At 42.9% G+C, this 14,530-nt stretch overlaps 1 protein-coding gene across 1 annotated transcript in view; it reads left to right on the top strand.

Annotated features, from left to right (window-relative positions):
• Nucleotides 1-12,864: 12,864 nt before the first annotated feature.
• Shc3 (SHC adaptor protein 3) overlaps nucleotides 12,865-14,530 on the top strand; it is a 153,504-nt gene continuing 151,838 nt past the window's right edge. The window contains exon 1 of the mRNA XM_048351966.1: nucleotides 12,865-13,463. Coding sequence (XP_048207923.1) covers nucleotides 12,978-13,463 — 486 coding nt within the window. The 5' untranslated portion in view covers nucleotides 12,865-12,977. The remainder of the gene's footprint in view (nucleotides 13,464-14,530) is intronic.

Below are 14,530 nucleotides of genomic sequence, written 5' to 3'. Positions count from 1 at the left end.
GTGCTCAGGCCCTGAGTCCAAGCCCCAGGACTGGCCAAAAAAAAAAAAAAAAAATTATTGTGGGCAGATTCCCAAAAGTGGAATAGTTGGGTAAGTGAGAAAGTATATGTATAACCTTTGCTTTTTTTTTTCTTGCTAGTAATCATAGCCAGGGCTTTGCAAGTGTTCTATCACTAAGCTACATCCCCAGCCCTATATTTATCTCTTTTAGAAGCTTCAGACTGTATTCCAAAGTGGCTACACAGTTTTGCATTCCCACCCAAGCAAATTGAATGACTAATACCTTCCCTGCACTGAAGATGGAGGGCCTTGAACACTGCCCATGGGCGTGGACCACAGCAGGCAGTATCGACTGCTTTGGATAGGCTCTCACCATACCAACAGCCATAAAAATTTTTATCCAACAGCATGATTCACTTAGATCTCTGGAAATACATTTGCAGTCAGCTCCTACTGGTAGGACCACAAGATATAGAACTGTCAAAATTAGAACCTTAAGGAAAAACAATTTTTTTTCTTGTGAGTGGTTTTATACAAATGAATCTATAAACAGTTCCTTTGACCTACTCTTGTACTTGGTGATCTGCTAAATTTCTACCCTATCCTAATCTTTGAGGACAGGATGCCTGTGGGACTAAAGTTCTTCTTCAGGTGGGCTAGCAGAAACTGATTGGATCTAAGAAGGCTGTAACAGTAACCAGCAGACGACTTCCAACTTCATTATAATACCATTTACATGCTTAATGATCCCCCCCCCCCCCCATGACAGCTGACAATTACCATAGCAATGACTGGAAAGAGCCATAAAAGGAATGAAAAAAGGTGTTTGAATTCCCAGAAAACACCCTGCCCATTCTCAGAGAAGACATGAATATTCCTTCCCTTTATTAGCCTGTCTCCTCTTTTCATTTCTTTTACAACTTCCCCTCCCCTATGGGCTAAGTTGATTTTGGAATTTTATTTTCTTCTTCTATTCTTGGCCAGTTTCCTTCTCTGCTTAATTGGCGTTTGCTATGGTTCCACAGTTACTGGAGGGAAAAAAGACTTAATTTGGGGGTTAAAAATTGTTAACAGTTGAAGGAAGTTTGTAGCCTTCAGCCTTTCTGGTTCCTGCTTCTTAATCTGAGCTACTTCTCCCTTTCCAGAGTCCTTGTCTTCAATATTCCTCTGAACAGAATGATTGTTTTTTTGTCTCCATGCCCTCAAGGGCCTTTCATCCCCCCTCCCCCTTTGTTCATTGGTGAGGCTGCTGAAGCCTGTGCATGCTAGAGAAGTGTTCTACCACACACACACACACACACACACACACACACACACACACACATTCTGCTTCAGTAAACTGGGATCTCTATTGAGCCCCTCTAGTATAGATGGGCATATACATGGATTATTTCCTGCCCCTCTTTCCTTTTATTTTATATTGGTGTTACTGAGGTCTGAAGTCAGGGCATTGGGCTCTCTTGACTTGCTTGCTCAAGGCTAGCATTCTACCATCTGAGCCATGCCTCCAGCATGGGATTTTGCTGGTTAACTAGAGATGGAGCCTCTCAGTTTTCTTCTCAGAGTAGCTTCAAATGGCAACCTTCCAGATCTCAGCATCTTGTGTAGCTAGGATTACAGGTGAGAACCACTGGCTCACCTTTTTTTTTCTGCAGTGACTCCTGTGATTTGAGTGATAGTCCTGTTTGCTCATCCTCACTCTACATTTTTGCTTTGTTTTCTGGGATTTGTTGACTTTGACATCCACTATTTGTCAGCTTAAGTGTTCCATAGACTTTTTATTCTAACATTCATTTGTTTCTCTCCTTCCTCCCTTCCCATTGTTATATGGGAAATCCTTCTGGGAGAAAGAGAGAAGCCACATTTTGAGAGGTCAAATTGGGACTCTATTAGAAAATATATATTATATATTATATATATATTATATATTATATATTTTCTTATGCCTGTCCTTGGCCTTGAACTTAGGGGACTGGATGCTATCCTTGAGCTTTTGTGCTCAAAGCTACTGATCTACCACTTGAGGCACAACTCTGACAGAATTCTACCTCCAGCTTTTTGCTGGTGTTATGCCCAAGTCGCGAGAAGACCACCAAGAAGACCACCAAGAGCCAGATGTTCTGAAACGCAAAAGCAAGGCTTTATCCAGGCGAGCTGCAACTCGGGCCTCGTCCTACCCACTGACACAGCGGAGGTTAGGAGGAAGGCCCCGAGCTGAGATTTCATAGAGCTTATAAAGGCAAAAACCAAAGTTACAGCAATCAGGTGTTCAAGCAAGATTAGGATACGGGTACAAATCTGATTGGCTCAGGGCTTGAGGCATTCCGGGGCGGTTAGAGTTAAGCATTCCCAGGCAGTTAGAGTTAAGCAAGGAGTTTCCTGACAGGCTGGGCCCTAATAAGCTTGTCCTGCTAGCCGGGATAATTGGTGGCCTGGGTTACTCATAGTTTAAACAGACAACAAAACGGGGGCTGCCTGAAAATGGGGTTTACTTTAACTCTTCACTGGTTAATTGGAGATGAGGGTTTCAAGGACTCTTATCAGCCTGCCTGGGCTGGCTTTCAACTGCTATTCTCAGATCTCAGCCTCTTGAGGTGCTAGGATTACAGGTGGGAGCTATTGGCACCTGGCCCTATTCTTTTTTCAAAAATATTGATTTACTTTATTGTTATTATAGAGGTGATATACAGAGAGATTACAATTACATGAGTCAGGTAATGAGTACATTTCCTTTCCTACAATGTCTTCTGCTTCCTCACTCTCTCCCAGTCACTCTCTCCCATTTCCACCCATGAGTTGTATAGTTCACTTCCATCAATGTCCAGTGAGCTCCACTGCTTCACTTTTTCATCCATTTTGCCTTGAATTTTGTACCCTCCTCCCTAACTTCCCAAATATATATCCACGATTATACCATACATAAAGTAAAGAAGACAGAATCATCAAAAACTAAAAACAGAAGTCTCTTGTCCCATATCTTGGAGTTTATTTCATTATGTATATAGTTTTATATAAATATGAAGAGGCATTTAAGCACTATGCTTTGTATTTCTCTCATAAGAGTATCCTCTTTTGGTCTCACTGTATTTGTATTTCTAGAATCCTGTATAATTTGTCATATTTCAGTGCATTTGGGGTTTAATTTCCACATATATCAGAGAGAACCTGTGCCATTTATCTCTCTGAACTTGATTTCTTCTAGTTCCATCCATTTCCCTGAAAATGACATTATTTTATTCTTTCTAATGGCTGTGTAAAATTCCATTGTGTATAGGTACTACATCATTTTGGATCTATTCATCTATTGTGGGGCATCTGGGCTATTTCCATATCTTGGCTATTGTGAACAGTGAGGCAATGAATATGGATGTGCAGGTGTCTTTATCATATCCTGGCTCATGATGTTCAGTGTGGATACCGAGGAGTGGTATGGCTGGGTTGTAGGGAAGGTCTAAGTTTAGTTTTGTGAGGAACCTCTAGGCTACTGTCCAGAGTGGTTGTACTAGTTTATATTGCCACCAGCAGTGCAGTAGAGTTCCTTTGTCCCCACATCCATGCCAACATTTGTTGTTTGAATTCACAATGTTGACCAATTTTACTGGGATGAGATGGTATCTCAGAGTTGTTTAATTTGCATTTCATTTGTGGCCAGGGATGATGAACATTTACTTATGTGTTTCTTTGCCATTCTTACCTCTTCTTCTGAGATGTCTCTCCTTAGCTCCCTTACCCATTTAGTGATTGGTTTATCATGTTTGGGAGAGGTTAGTTTCTTGAGCTCCTTGTATATATTGGATATTGGCCTTTGTCTGATATATTTCTGGTAAAGATCTCCCAGTTTGTTGACTGTCTTTCTAATTTAGTGACTAAGTCCTTAGCTTGGCAGAACCTTTTTATTTTGTTGTAGTTCTACTCCTATCTGTTGTGCTCCTGGGACTCTATTCAAGACGTTCTTCTAAGTTTGAACGTTTCTTACTTTCTCTTGCAGTAGTTTCAAAGTTTCATGTCTGATATTGAGGCTTTGATCCACTTTGAGTTGATATTAGTGTATGATGACAAACAGCGATCCACTTTTAGTTTTCTGCATATGGACCCCCAATTTTCCCAACACCAATTACTGAAGAAGGTATTTTTTTCCATTGCATGTCTTTGGCTCCCTTATCAAATATTAGATAACTTTAAGTGTATGCTTTTATTTCTAGGTCTCCTAATCTATTCCATTTATCTTTGGGTCTATTTCTGTGCCAATCAATACCAAGCTGTTTTTGGTAATATGGCTCTGTAGTAATGTTTGAAGTCTGGTATTGTGATACCACCCACATTGGTTTGGTTTTTTTTTTTTTTTTTGCCTAGAATTGCTTTGGTTATTCTAGGTCTTTTGCTGTTGCATATAAATTTTTGGATTATTTTCTCTGTTTTGATAAAGAACATTATTGGGATTTTGATGGAGATTGCATTGGATTTGCATATTATTTTTGGCAGTATGGCCATTTTCACAATATTTCCATCCCAGGCAGGAAAGTCTGTGAGACTCTCATCTCCAATTAACCACCAGAAAACCAAAAGTGGCACTGTGGCCCAAAGTGGTAGAGAGCTAGCCTTGAGCAAACGAGCTCAGGTACAGTGCCGAGGCCCTGAGTTCAAGCCCCTCTGCTGACAAAATAAAAAAGGACTTGGTGCACATTTAAATTTTTTTATTGTCATCATAAAAGTGATATACAGAGGAGTTACAGTTACCTAACTGTTACGTATTTTAAACACATTTTAACATGTATTTTATTTTTTGAGGGATTCTTGGTTTAAAGTCCTAGTTTCCTGGATCCAGGTACTTCCCTGGTGGTTCTGAAGGGGAAGTGCAGCTAGGAACTGTGTTACAGTGTTACATTCTAGGGCTTTCCTGTGCTCCAGGAAAACAATGCATCTGAAGGTACACAAGGATTTTCTCTTGACAGCCTCCCAGAGCTTGATCATCTTGCATTGATTCTGGTCAGAGGGTATGCAGTGTGTTTTGCTCTGCACTTGAGTGTCTCCATGGACTGAGTTTCCAGTGTGAAATGGAAGATTTGCTCAGTGACAGAGTTGTCAGCAGACTTTGCTTAAATGGGAATCAATGGAATCAAACTGTGTGGGACAGTGGTCAGTGTGTGACAAGCCTCCTGGGGACTCAGAAGCTCTCTCAGCTTGGAGAACTATGGCTGGCAGCTTTTCATAGGAACAACAAAGTTTGGCACTCAAGGTCAAGAAGACCTCTGGGCAGTCAGCTGTCTACCATCTGATGCTATGGGGCAGCTGTTACTGAATTCATATGAAATGGATAGTTACATACTATATGTACTATATGTACCATACCAACAGGGTATTATACATACACTAATACATAATTATATATAAACTATAATACATAAAACTACCATGTGGAAGTAGGAGTATATAAATAAGAGGTATATAAATACTATACACAAATGCAAGGTGTATAGCTATATTAGCATGTCTTAAGCATGCCTCATTGCATATATCCATATGAAAGATAAATATCTAAAGTATATATATTATATTAGCAGTTTTCATGCATTTATTAGTATCTATAATATGTATCAATCATAAAACATACATGAGGGCTGGTGATATGGCCTAGTGGCAAGAGTGCTTGCCTCGTATACATGAGGCCCTGGGTTCAATTCCCCAGCACCACATATACAGAAAACGGCCAGAAGTGGCGCTGTGGCTCAAGTGGCAGAGTGCTAGCCTTGAGCAAAAAGAAGCCACAGACAGTGCTCAGGCCCTGAGTCCAAGCCCCAGGACTGGCAAAAAAAAAAAACAAACAAACATGAAAAAATAATATATGAAAAATAAAGGAAAATAAAAAAATATATATGAAAGAAAAAAGAGCATATGTGCTTTATATATAGAAAAATAAGTCACTTAGGTTACTAGGTTTTATAATTATAAACAAATTATAATACAGGAAGAGAAATATACCATAAAATATAAATAGTATGGCAATAAAGGGTTGAGATATGAATTAATATGTATAATTATGGATCAATCATAACATCCATACAGAAGAGAAATTATGGAAGAATTAATACACCTTGAATATTGTATTAATATAGGCATAAATGTTTATAGTATATATATTATAGAGGTACATTAGTATATAAGCTACAAGTTGAACTGGAACGTACAAATTATTTAGCCCGATGGGAAGGTGCTTGCCTAGCATGCATGAGGCCCTGGGTTCAATTCCCCAATACCACATACACAGAAAAATCCAGAAATGGTGTTGTGGCTCAAGTGGTAGAGTGCTAGCCTTGAGCAAAAGAAGCTCAGGGACAGTGCCCAGGCCCTGAGTTCAAACCCCAGGACTGGCAAACAGACAAACACCAAAAACAAACTGATTATTTAGCCTGAAAACTGTTTGCTCTTGATAAATTAGTTACTAAGGTGGGTTTTCTTTTTTGTATTTGTTTTTGAGGTAAGGTTTCATTTGAGGAGTGAGGTCTAGATTGACTTAGACTTCACTCCTGCCTCTGCCTTATAAGTTCTGGGATTACAGTCTTGTACCACCACACCTGGATATTTCAGTTATTTTTTAAATGGTAATGGAAATCTTATTAAGACAACAGTAATTAAGAATGACAGACTTTTTTCCCTTGTGATTATACTGAGAAATAATTCAGTGGCTTCAAAGCAGAGGACGTATGTAATACTATGTTTGGGGTTGGCATTGATATATTAGAAACACCCAAAGTGCCCAATAATAGGGGGAGAATGACAGTGTCTCTACTCCACGACATATTACCCAACCATTGTGTATAGATACCACATTTTTTGGATCCACTCACCTAGTGTAGAGCATCTGGGCTGTTTCCATACCTTGGCTATTGTGAATAGCAGAGCAATGTGCATGTTCAAGTGTCTTCACAATATCTTGGCTTGTGACATTCTAGGTAGATGCCCAGGGACATAGTCATAGTGTCTTCTGAGTTCCTACCATGGCCATAGAAAAATTTATCTGCTAGTGTATCTACTCATGATGTAGACCCTGCTCTTCACAGCCAACTCTGTGCCTGGGGTTGATCTAGTACCTGGATGACTTCTAGCTTGTGGGTTTGATCAGTGGGGCACACTGACAGGTAATCAGAGAGTGGGAAAAGAGAGAAGCTGGATAGTTTTCCCCTGCTGCCTCTTTTCTGCCAGTGATTACTTCTCCTAAACTAGAACTCACTTTGACAGCTTCTCTTCTGAAATTCTACTGGCTCAAGTGTCACTCAGTTTCTTCCCAGAAACTTTCAGCCCTAAAGCCAGAAATGGCTTTCAGATCTTTTGAGTCCTTTGTCTATCAACCATCCTTTCAGATGACTTGAACCCTGTCTCTATGAAGATGTTGCCTCTCAAGTCTGTACATTTGAGCTATGTAGGATGGGGGACTCCTTTCTTACCTGGTCCCTGAAGGATTTTTCAATTCCTTCCTCCTTCCAAAAGGTGAAATGCTACACTTTCCACACAAAACTTACATTCCTTACTTTCTTTCCTGTTTCTTAATATCTCTCATCTATTTTGCTCTTTTAGTCTAAACAGGTTCAAGCTCTTCAATCATCTTCTGTGTACTCTGCAGTATGAGTACCTATTATACGATAGCTCACCTTCTATCTCATTCCTTCTCCTGCCAAGTATGGTCTTTTCACTCACTTTTTGTCTCTCTTTCAGTTGCTATTATTGTTTTTGCTAAGATCTTCAGTGATGAACACCATTGCCTGAAAAGGAGAGATCTCAATAGACACTTTATATAGCCTAGTGATAGTGGAGTGATGAATGGTCATAAACGTGCTTTGAAGATGTTTCAAAATAATATGTCTTTTGTATCAAGTTCCAGCCTCCTAGGCCAAGATGTTGTCCTGGGGACCTAGGTCCCAACCAATCTACCATTTTAGAGACAGATTACCCTTCTTGTTCCTCACTCAGTGTGGTTTTGGCCCAATGCTTTCTTTTGTGCAAAGTGGAATGCAAACTCTTTATGTATAATTGGTGTGCTGTGCTGCTACAGTATTTGCTGGAATACCTTATCCATCAAGTTATGGAGTTCGTGACTGCTAATCACCACAACCTATTCACATTCCTTCTTCCATGGAATTTACTAAACTGGGTTTCCATATTTATCCTGTAAAATCTGACTTTTTTTTGATGGTTCTAGGGCTTGAATGTAGGGCCTGAGTGGTACCCTGAGCTTTTGTGCCTTGGCTCCACTTCAGGCTTTTTAGTGGTTAACTGGAGTTAAGAGTCTCATGTACTTCCCTGCCTGTGTTGGCTTCAAACCACAATTCTCAGATCTCAGCCTCCTGAATAGCTAGGATTACAGGTGTGAGCCACTGGCACCCAGCTTAATTCTGACATTTGAGATGGCCAGGGGGTAGAGGGTGGGTAGTGGGTGGGAGGAGAAGAGTCCTCACTCTGTAGTTTAGTCTTGGATTCAGTTAAGAGCCACTCTGCCTCTGCTTCCTGAGCACTGGGATTCCGGTCATGAGCCACCATGCCTGACATCTTGACATTTTTTCCCCTCAGCCTCCATCTGGAAAGCTGAGCATTTTCAGGTTTCAACTTGTCTGTTCATCAGCACTGGACATATCTATATGAGAGACTCACTCATATGCATTTCACCCTTCCCTCTCACCAGCCTGCCTTCCCCTCAGCCTGATCATACAGGGCAGGAATGTAGGCTTTGTTCTGCACTCCTCTTAGTAGCTAATGCTGGACTGTGTTGTTATTAGATTGTGTTCACTGGGTCTAGGGTGTGAAAAATTCTTGGTCTTGTTTGAGAAAGAATTCAAGAAGAGTCACAAAGGAGACATAACTGGTAGTTGGTTTTTGATGCAAAAGAAAGCCAAAGGTCACCTTCTAGATGAAAATGTGGGAAGACTTGAGAACTTCCCCGAATGTCACCAGACAGACCTCAAGTTTCTGTAGACATGAGGGTGTCACTCCTGGAAAATTAGGTTGTGTGCTGTTAACTTCTTTTTTTTTTCTTATTTATTGTCAAAGTAATGTACAGAGAGGTTACAGTTTCATACGTTAGGCCTTGGGTACATTTCTTGTACTGTTTGTTACCTCCTCCCTCACTTCCCCATCCCTGCTGTTAAGACTGAATAAGGTATTACTGACACTTCCCACAAATAAGGTGGAGGATTTCTTGGCCTTTAATGGTCAGACTAGGGTTATCATTTTCTATAGGATTCAGGTTCAGTAATATCCTTTTGTGTGTCACAGTCTTTCTGTTAACATGAGAAATCCAGGATATGATTCTTTATCCATACTAAACATCTTTCTTAACCCTTAGGTGTCCTAGCCCCCAGTTTATCTCTTGGCATGTTAGGGGCAAGCAGACCCCTCTGTTTGCTCCTTTGAGGGGTTCAGAGGCAGAGTACTATTTATTTTATTCTTATTGTCAAGGTGATGTACAGAAAGGTTACAGATACATACATAAGGTAATGAGTACATTTCTTGTCAACAGAGTACTAGTTTTTTAATGTTGTTAGTTCCTCTTAGTCTGTTTTATATTACTAAGAACACAATCCCATGACCAGAAGAGTTATAAAGAAAAGAGGTTTATTATGGCTCATGGTTCTGGTCCAAGGTCATGGGGCTGCATCTAGTGATGTCTCCTGTTGGCAAAGTCCCAACATAGCTCAGTGTGTGTGTGTGTGTGTGTGTGTGTGTGTGTGTGTGTGTGTGTGTGTATGTGTGTTCCTCTGGTCTTATTATTATTATTATAAAGCCACTGAGATTCAATCAGGGCCTCCACTTTAAGGCTCTTCTCTATTCCTAATCACCTCTCAAAGGCCCTATCATTAAACACCCATGGTCAGATTAAGTATCCACTCTGTAAATACCTCACTAGGATTAGATTGCAACAGAAGTTTTCAGAGAGGGTTAACTATATTCAGACCATCACACACACTATGAAAATTTCATCTAAATTTATCATTACCTAACTCGGTAATCTTTCCTCTCACCTATTTCTAGGTTGTCTCCAGTTGATAAACCAGTGACTTAGGCTTTGGGGAATAGGGCCTAAAATAACCATGCATAATTCACCAGGGAGAATAAAGAGCTTTCCTGTGAATGAGAGGCTTGGCAGCTCTGTTCTGCTACTGAGACACTTGTAGGCTTTTCTCCTATGCTCCAAAATGTTCATACTATCCTCCAGATGAATGTGGTTTTACTGCACTATTATGCTCTTGGAATATTAATCATCTTAGGGTCCACATCTTCTCATAGGTAATACATTTTCTACAGTTATTCATATTTTAAAAATCCCCTTTTCTCCATTCAGAAAAATAAAAGAACCCAAATAAATAAAAAAGAACCCAATGAAGGAACTCAAAGGCTGCTGTGGGCTAAAGGGTTAACTCTGTTAGCTTTGGGATTTTCCTGCTTGGAGACAGCCACAAAGGTGTTCTCTATTCCTTTATAAAGGAAGAATCAGGGGCCAAGAGCCTAGGCTTTGAATGCACATTCAAGTGTACATTCATAATAAAAGCTGAGCCGAATGGCACATTCATGGTTGCGCCTTGATGCCGATGAAAGGGTGAATGAAAGTTTGGGGCACAGCTCACCTCCAAGAGACTGGTCCTGTTCACTTTCAGACATGACCCGATCTTGAATTTCCTTTTAAATCTAGTCTCTCTTTTTCTTCTCTATCTCTCTCCATAACAGCTGCCCTCTCTCTCAAGCATCTTTGTGATGAAGCTGGGTGGATTTTTTTTCCCCTCTTTTTTTTTTTTTTTTTTCCCACACTGCAGTTGGATAAAAGATCCCGCCCTTGATTGAAATGGAATCTTCCACTATTGAGCGAGCCTTTGTTGAATGAGTCATCGGCGCGGCTGCTCATTGGCTAAGGCCGCTGGAGCCCAGAGGGATTGCCTGGCAGCGGCTGCAAGGCCGGGCTTCATTCACAGAAACGCTGGCTCGCTAGCCCTTTCATTCACACAAACAGCATTTCATTCACATTTTTTTTTTTTTTTTACATTTTTTGTCTGCTTCTAATGAAGAGCACGGTTTGAGAATGACTGGGCTATTTGGCTTCAGATTTGAGGGGCATTCTGATAACCATTAAAATCGCCCGTGGGGTGTGCATTTGTTGTTGCTATGCAAGCCAGGGGAAGGAAAAAAAAATTAGTGCCGGGTGGCTGTTTGGCTAGGGCTGCAGCACAAGGGGAGAGGCCTTGGGGATGCGTTTTCTGGGCAGGGGACAGCTGGACTCCTCTGCGCTTCTGCCTCGTAAGGGCTGGCTTCACTTGCATGCTCATCATGAGTGGCGCTCATGAAACCCCATACCAACCAAAGCTCTGTGCAAGAGTCAGGATCTCATGTATCACTCATGTTCAGTTCTGGGTGTGAGAAGACTCAGGGTGACCTGATCGTGTGCTAGAGGTGAATTCATTTATTTGCATAGAAATTGCTGGGAAACTTTGACACTCACTGTGTGACAGGCTGATTGGCAGGAACCACTGTGGAAGGGCTTAGTGGGTCTCAAGAGTCTGGGGGCAGACCTGGTAGGGGCTGCCAATGCCCTGTTGCCTTAACTGGGAGGAAGAAGGCCTGAGCAGCACATCACTGCAGGGCTGGAGCCTGACTCCTGAAAAAACAAACAAAAACCCCAAAGCACCCTCCCCCCACTCCCCCCCGCCCCCATTTGACGTGCTCTTGTCATCAAGCGGTTGCATTTTCTTCTTCCTGACTGCAGGGCTCGGAGCAGCAGCAACTGAAGAAACGCTGAAATGTATATCGTAGTCCTTTTCCAGAGCTTAAACACATTCAGTTGGAATGAAGCTTGAAAAGCAGCTTGTTCTTTGGAATGGATTTCTGGAGCCTGTTGCCGCCTATCAAAGAAGCACTTTTTCTTCTTGGAAGTGTATTTTCAACTTAACCCTGGCTGAGAAAGACCACTGCAAACCAACAGGGAAGACCCTGTGACAGGTGTACTGTGCAGAAGTTCAAAGGCAGGTTTATTTTTTAGTTGTTTTTTGTTAATGTTGTTTTTTTTCCCGGAAGAACTGCATTGCCACAAAGACATTCGTCATGGCTGCTCTGTTAATTTGAGATGAAAATGAAAAGCTCTGGACATACCAATATCAAATTGGTTTTTTATGTTCAAGTGGGGATGACTGTATCTTCTCCTTCTTTTGTTTTTTATTTTTTTTTCAGTTTTGGTTTTAAAATCTTGCTGCTTTCAGAATAAGGATACATCAGGATCTATTGAAGACTTATTCTTAAGAGGGAAAAAAAGCCTTCGTCACATTTTAATACATCACTATTGGCTTTACAGCTCACACAGATGAGCTGAGCAGAGAAGAGAAAAACCTACCAAGAAAAAATTGGTTTCCAAAAAGTTCACCTGATCATTTGAAGGAACTGGATTTATCTTTGGCACAGATACTGAATTGAGGGGGGGGGATGGGGAGGTGAAAAAAGGTTGGAAGGAAAATATCTGGGAAGGTAGAAAGCAGGAATTTGAAAAACGATTGGTTCCAGTTGCTGTCAACGAGTGGATGGCAGATTCCCCCCCCCCCCTTTTTTTTCTTTCTTGATACAGGAAGTGATATGCAGTGCTCACCGAGCCTTTGTTGAGAAGGGTCTTCTCTCACAGTGAGTCATGCTTTTGCTGTGAGCAGCCCCAAGCAGCTGGGCGCTCTCCCTCGGAGGCAACTATGACTTTGGCAAACCACACATTCAACCCCAAGCAGCGGTCTCCGGGGCGGGGGCTGCGTGGCTGTGGCTGTAGCTGTGCTGGCTTTTGATGGTTGGAGGGTTCGGTCCTCTTGACTCCTGCTTTCCCCCTCTAGAAGGCTGTCCTAGGACCTCCCTGCTCCTTGTCCCGTTGAGGGAGGGGGGCCGTGGCTCATCTGCTATGCGCGGCAGCCCGCGCCGGGGCCGGCAGCAGCAGCGCCGGGGCGGATGCGGCGAGCCCACAGAGGGGCATGCTTCCACGCACCAAGTACAACCGCTTCAGGAATGACTCCGTGACATCGGTCGATGACCTTCTCCATAGCTTGTCGGTAAGCGGTGGTGGCCGTGGCAGCAAGGTCTCCGCCGAGCGCACGACCCGGGCGGCGACCCCCTACCTGGTGTCCGGCGAGGGGCTGCGCAAGGCTCCCGATGATGGGCCCGGCAGCCTGGGCCACCTGCTTCACAAGGTGTCCCACCTGAAACTCTCCAGCTCGGGCCTCCGCGGCCTGTCGTCGGCCGCCCGGGAGCGGGCAGGAGCGCGGCTCTCGGGTAGCTGCAGCGCGCCTAGCCTGGCCGCTCCGGACAGCAGCGCGCCCCCCGCCTCCCGCGCCCCAGCTGTAAGCATGAGCACCAGCAGGAAGGGCCGGCCAGGCGAAGAGCCGCTGCCCAGGCCCCCTCGGGGAGGGCCACACTCCAGCGACCAGGTGCTGGGGCCTGGAGTCACCTATGTCGTCAAGGTGGGTACTGGAGGCGGGTGTGTGTGGGGGGGTGGGGGTGGGGAGCTAGCGCCGACTTGGCAGGGGATCCTGGGGAGGGGGACAGACCCTTTCCCTGAAGCCCCTGGGTGTGGGGTACACCCCTTGCCTCGGAAGTCAGAGGAGATGTGCACTCCTTCGCAATCAGATAAACTAGAATTGTGAAGTAGAAATGTGCTTTTCTAGAATCTGTTGGGAAAAAAAAGGTGGGTTCACTCTGACCTGCTTTCACCTGGGCTCCACCCTTTTGGCATGATTTTCCACCTGGTTTCACCAGAACCACTGCCTCTTTTACCATTGCTGCCTATCCCTGGGTACCTATCCCAAGGTCTGGCCTGGTTGATGTTTATGAAGCACACTTGTTAAACTCTGGGCAGTCCCCTCCGCGAGGACAGATGCACAAAGTGGCACTGCCTACTGCGCCCTTCCCTGGTGGTGGGGTGAACAGTTTCTTTCTACCACAGCCCGGAGCAGGGCACATCAAAAGCTATCATGCTACCAATAAGACAGATTCTACTTTCTGGCCCAGCAAAGTTATCTTTGATATTTGTCTTTCATTCCCTAAGGAATGGTTTTTGTTTCCAGCAGAGAGAAGAGAATTTGGGACTATTTTTCCAGTGGCTTTCATTTAAATAGGCTCCAAGGGGCCTAGCTTGGGCCAGGAGCCACAGGGTAGAAAGGAATTTTATTTGCCACATAAAGAATTATAAAATCATAATGTAGTTAGTAGAATTTCATACCATGATACTTAAGGGGCAAATACTAACCATAGTTTAATTAATCTGCTAAGCTCTAATTTCCTCTTGCCTATGGGTTCTGTATCCAGCCACAGCTTTACAACTGGACAGACTTCTAGACAAAATGGGGATAATCTAGGTGGCTTTATTTCACTCAGGACATGACTTTTCATTGAAAAAGAAATGAGCCAGAAACTACTCCACTTGCCTTAATTTCATTGAGAAACCTGCACAATATCTGTAAATAAGAGCTGCAGATACAATTAAAAAAATTCAGCAGAAGGCATCTTGAGGAAAAATGTAGTATTTTGG

This window comes from Perognathus longimembris, chromosome 1 (assembly GCF_023159225.1).
Source record: "Perognathus longimembris pacificus isolate PPM17 chromosome 1, ASM2315922v1, whole genome shotgun sequence".
NCBI lineage: Eukaryota > Metazoa > Chordata > Mammalia > Rodentia > Heteromyidae > Perognathus > Perognathus longimembris.
This window is presented reverse-complemented; position numbering and strand designations above follow the sequence as displayed.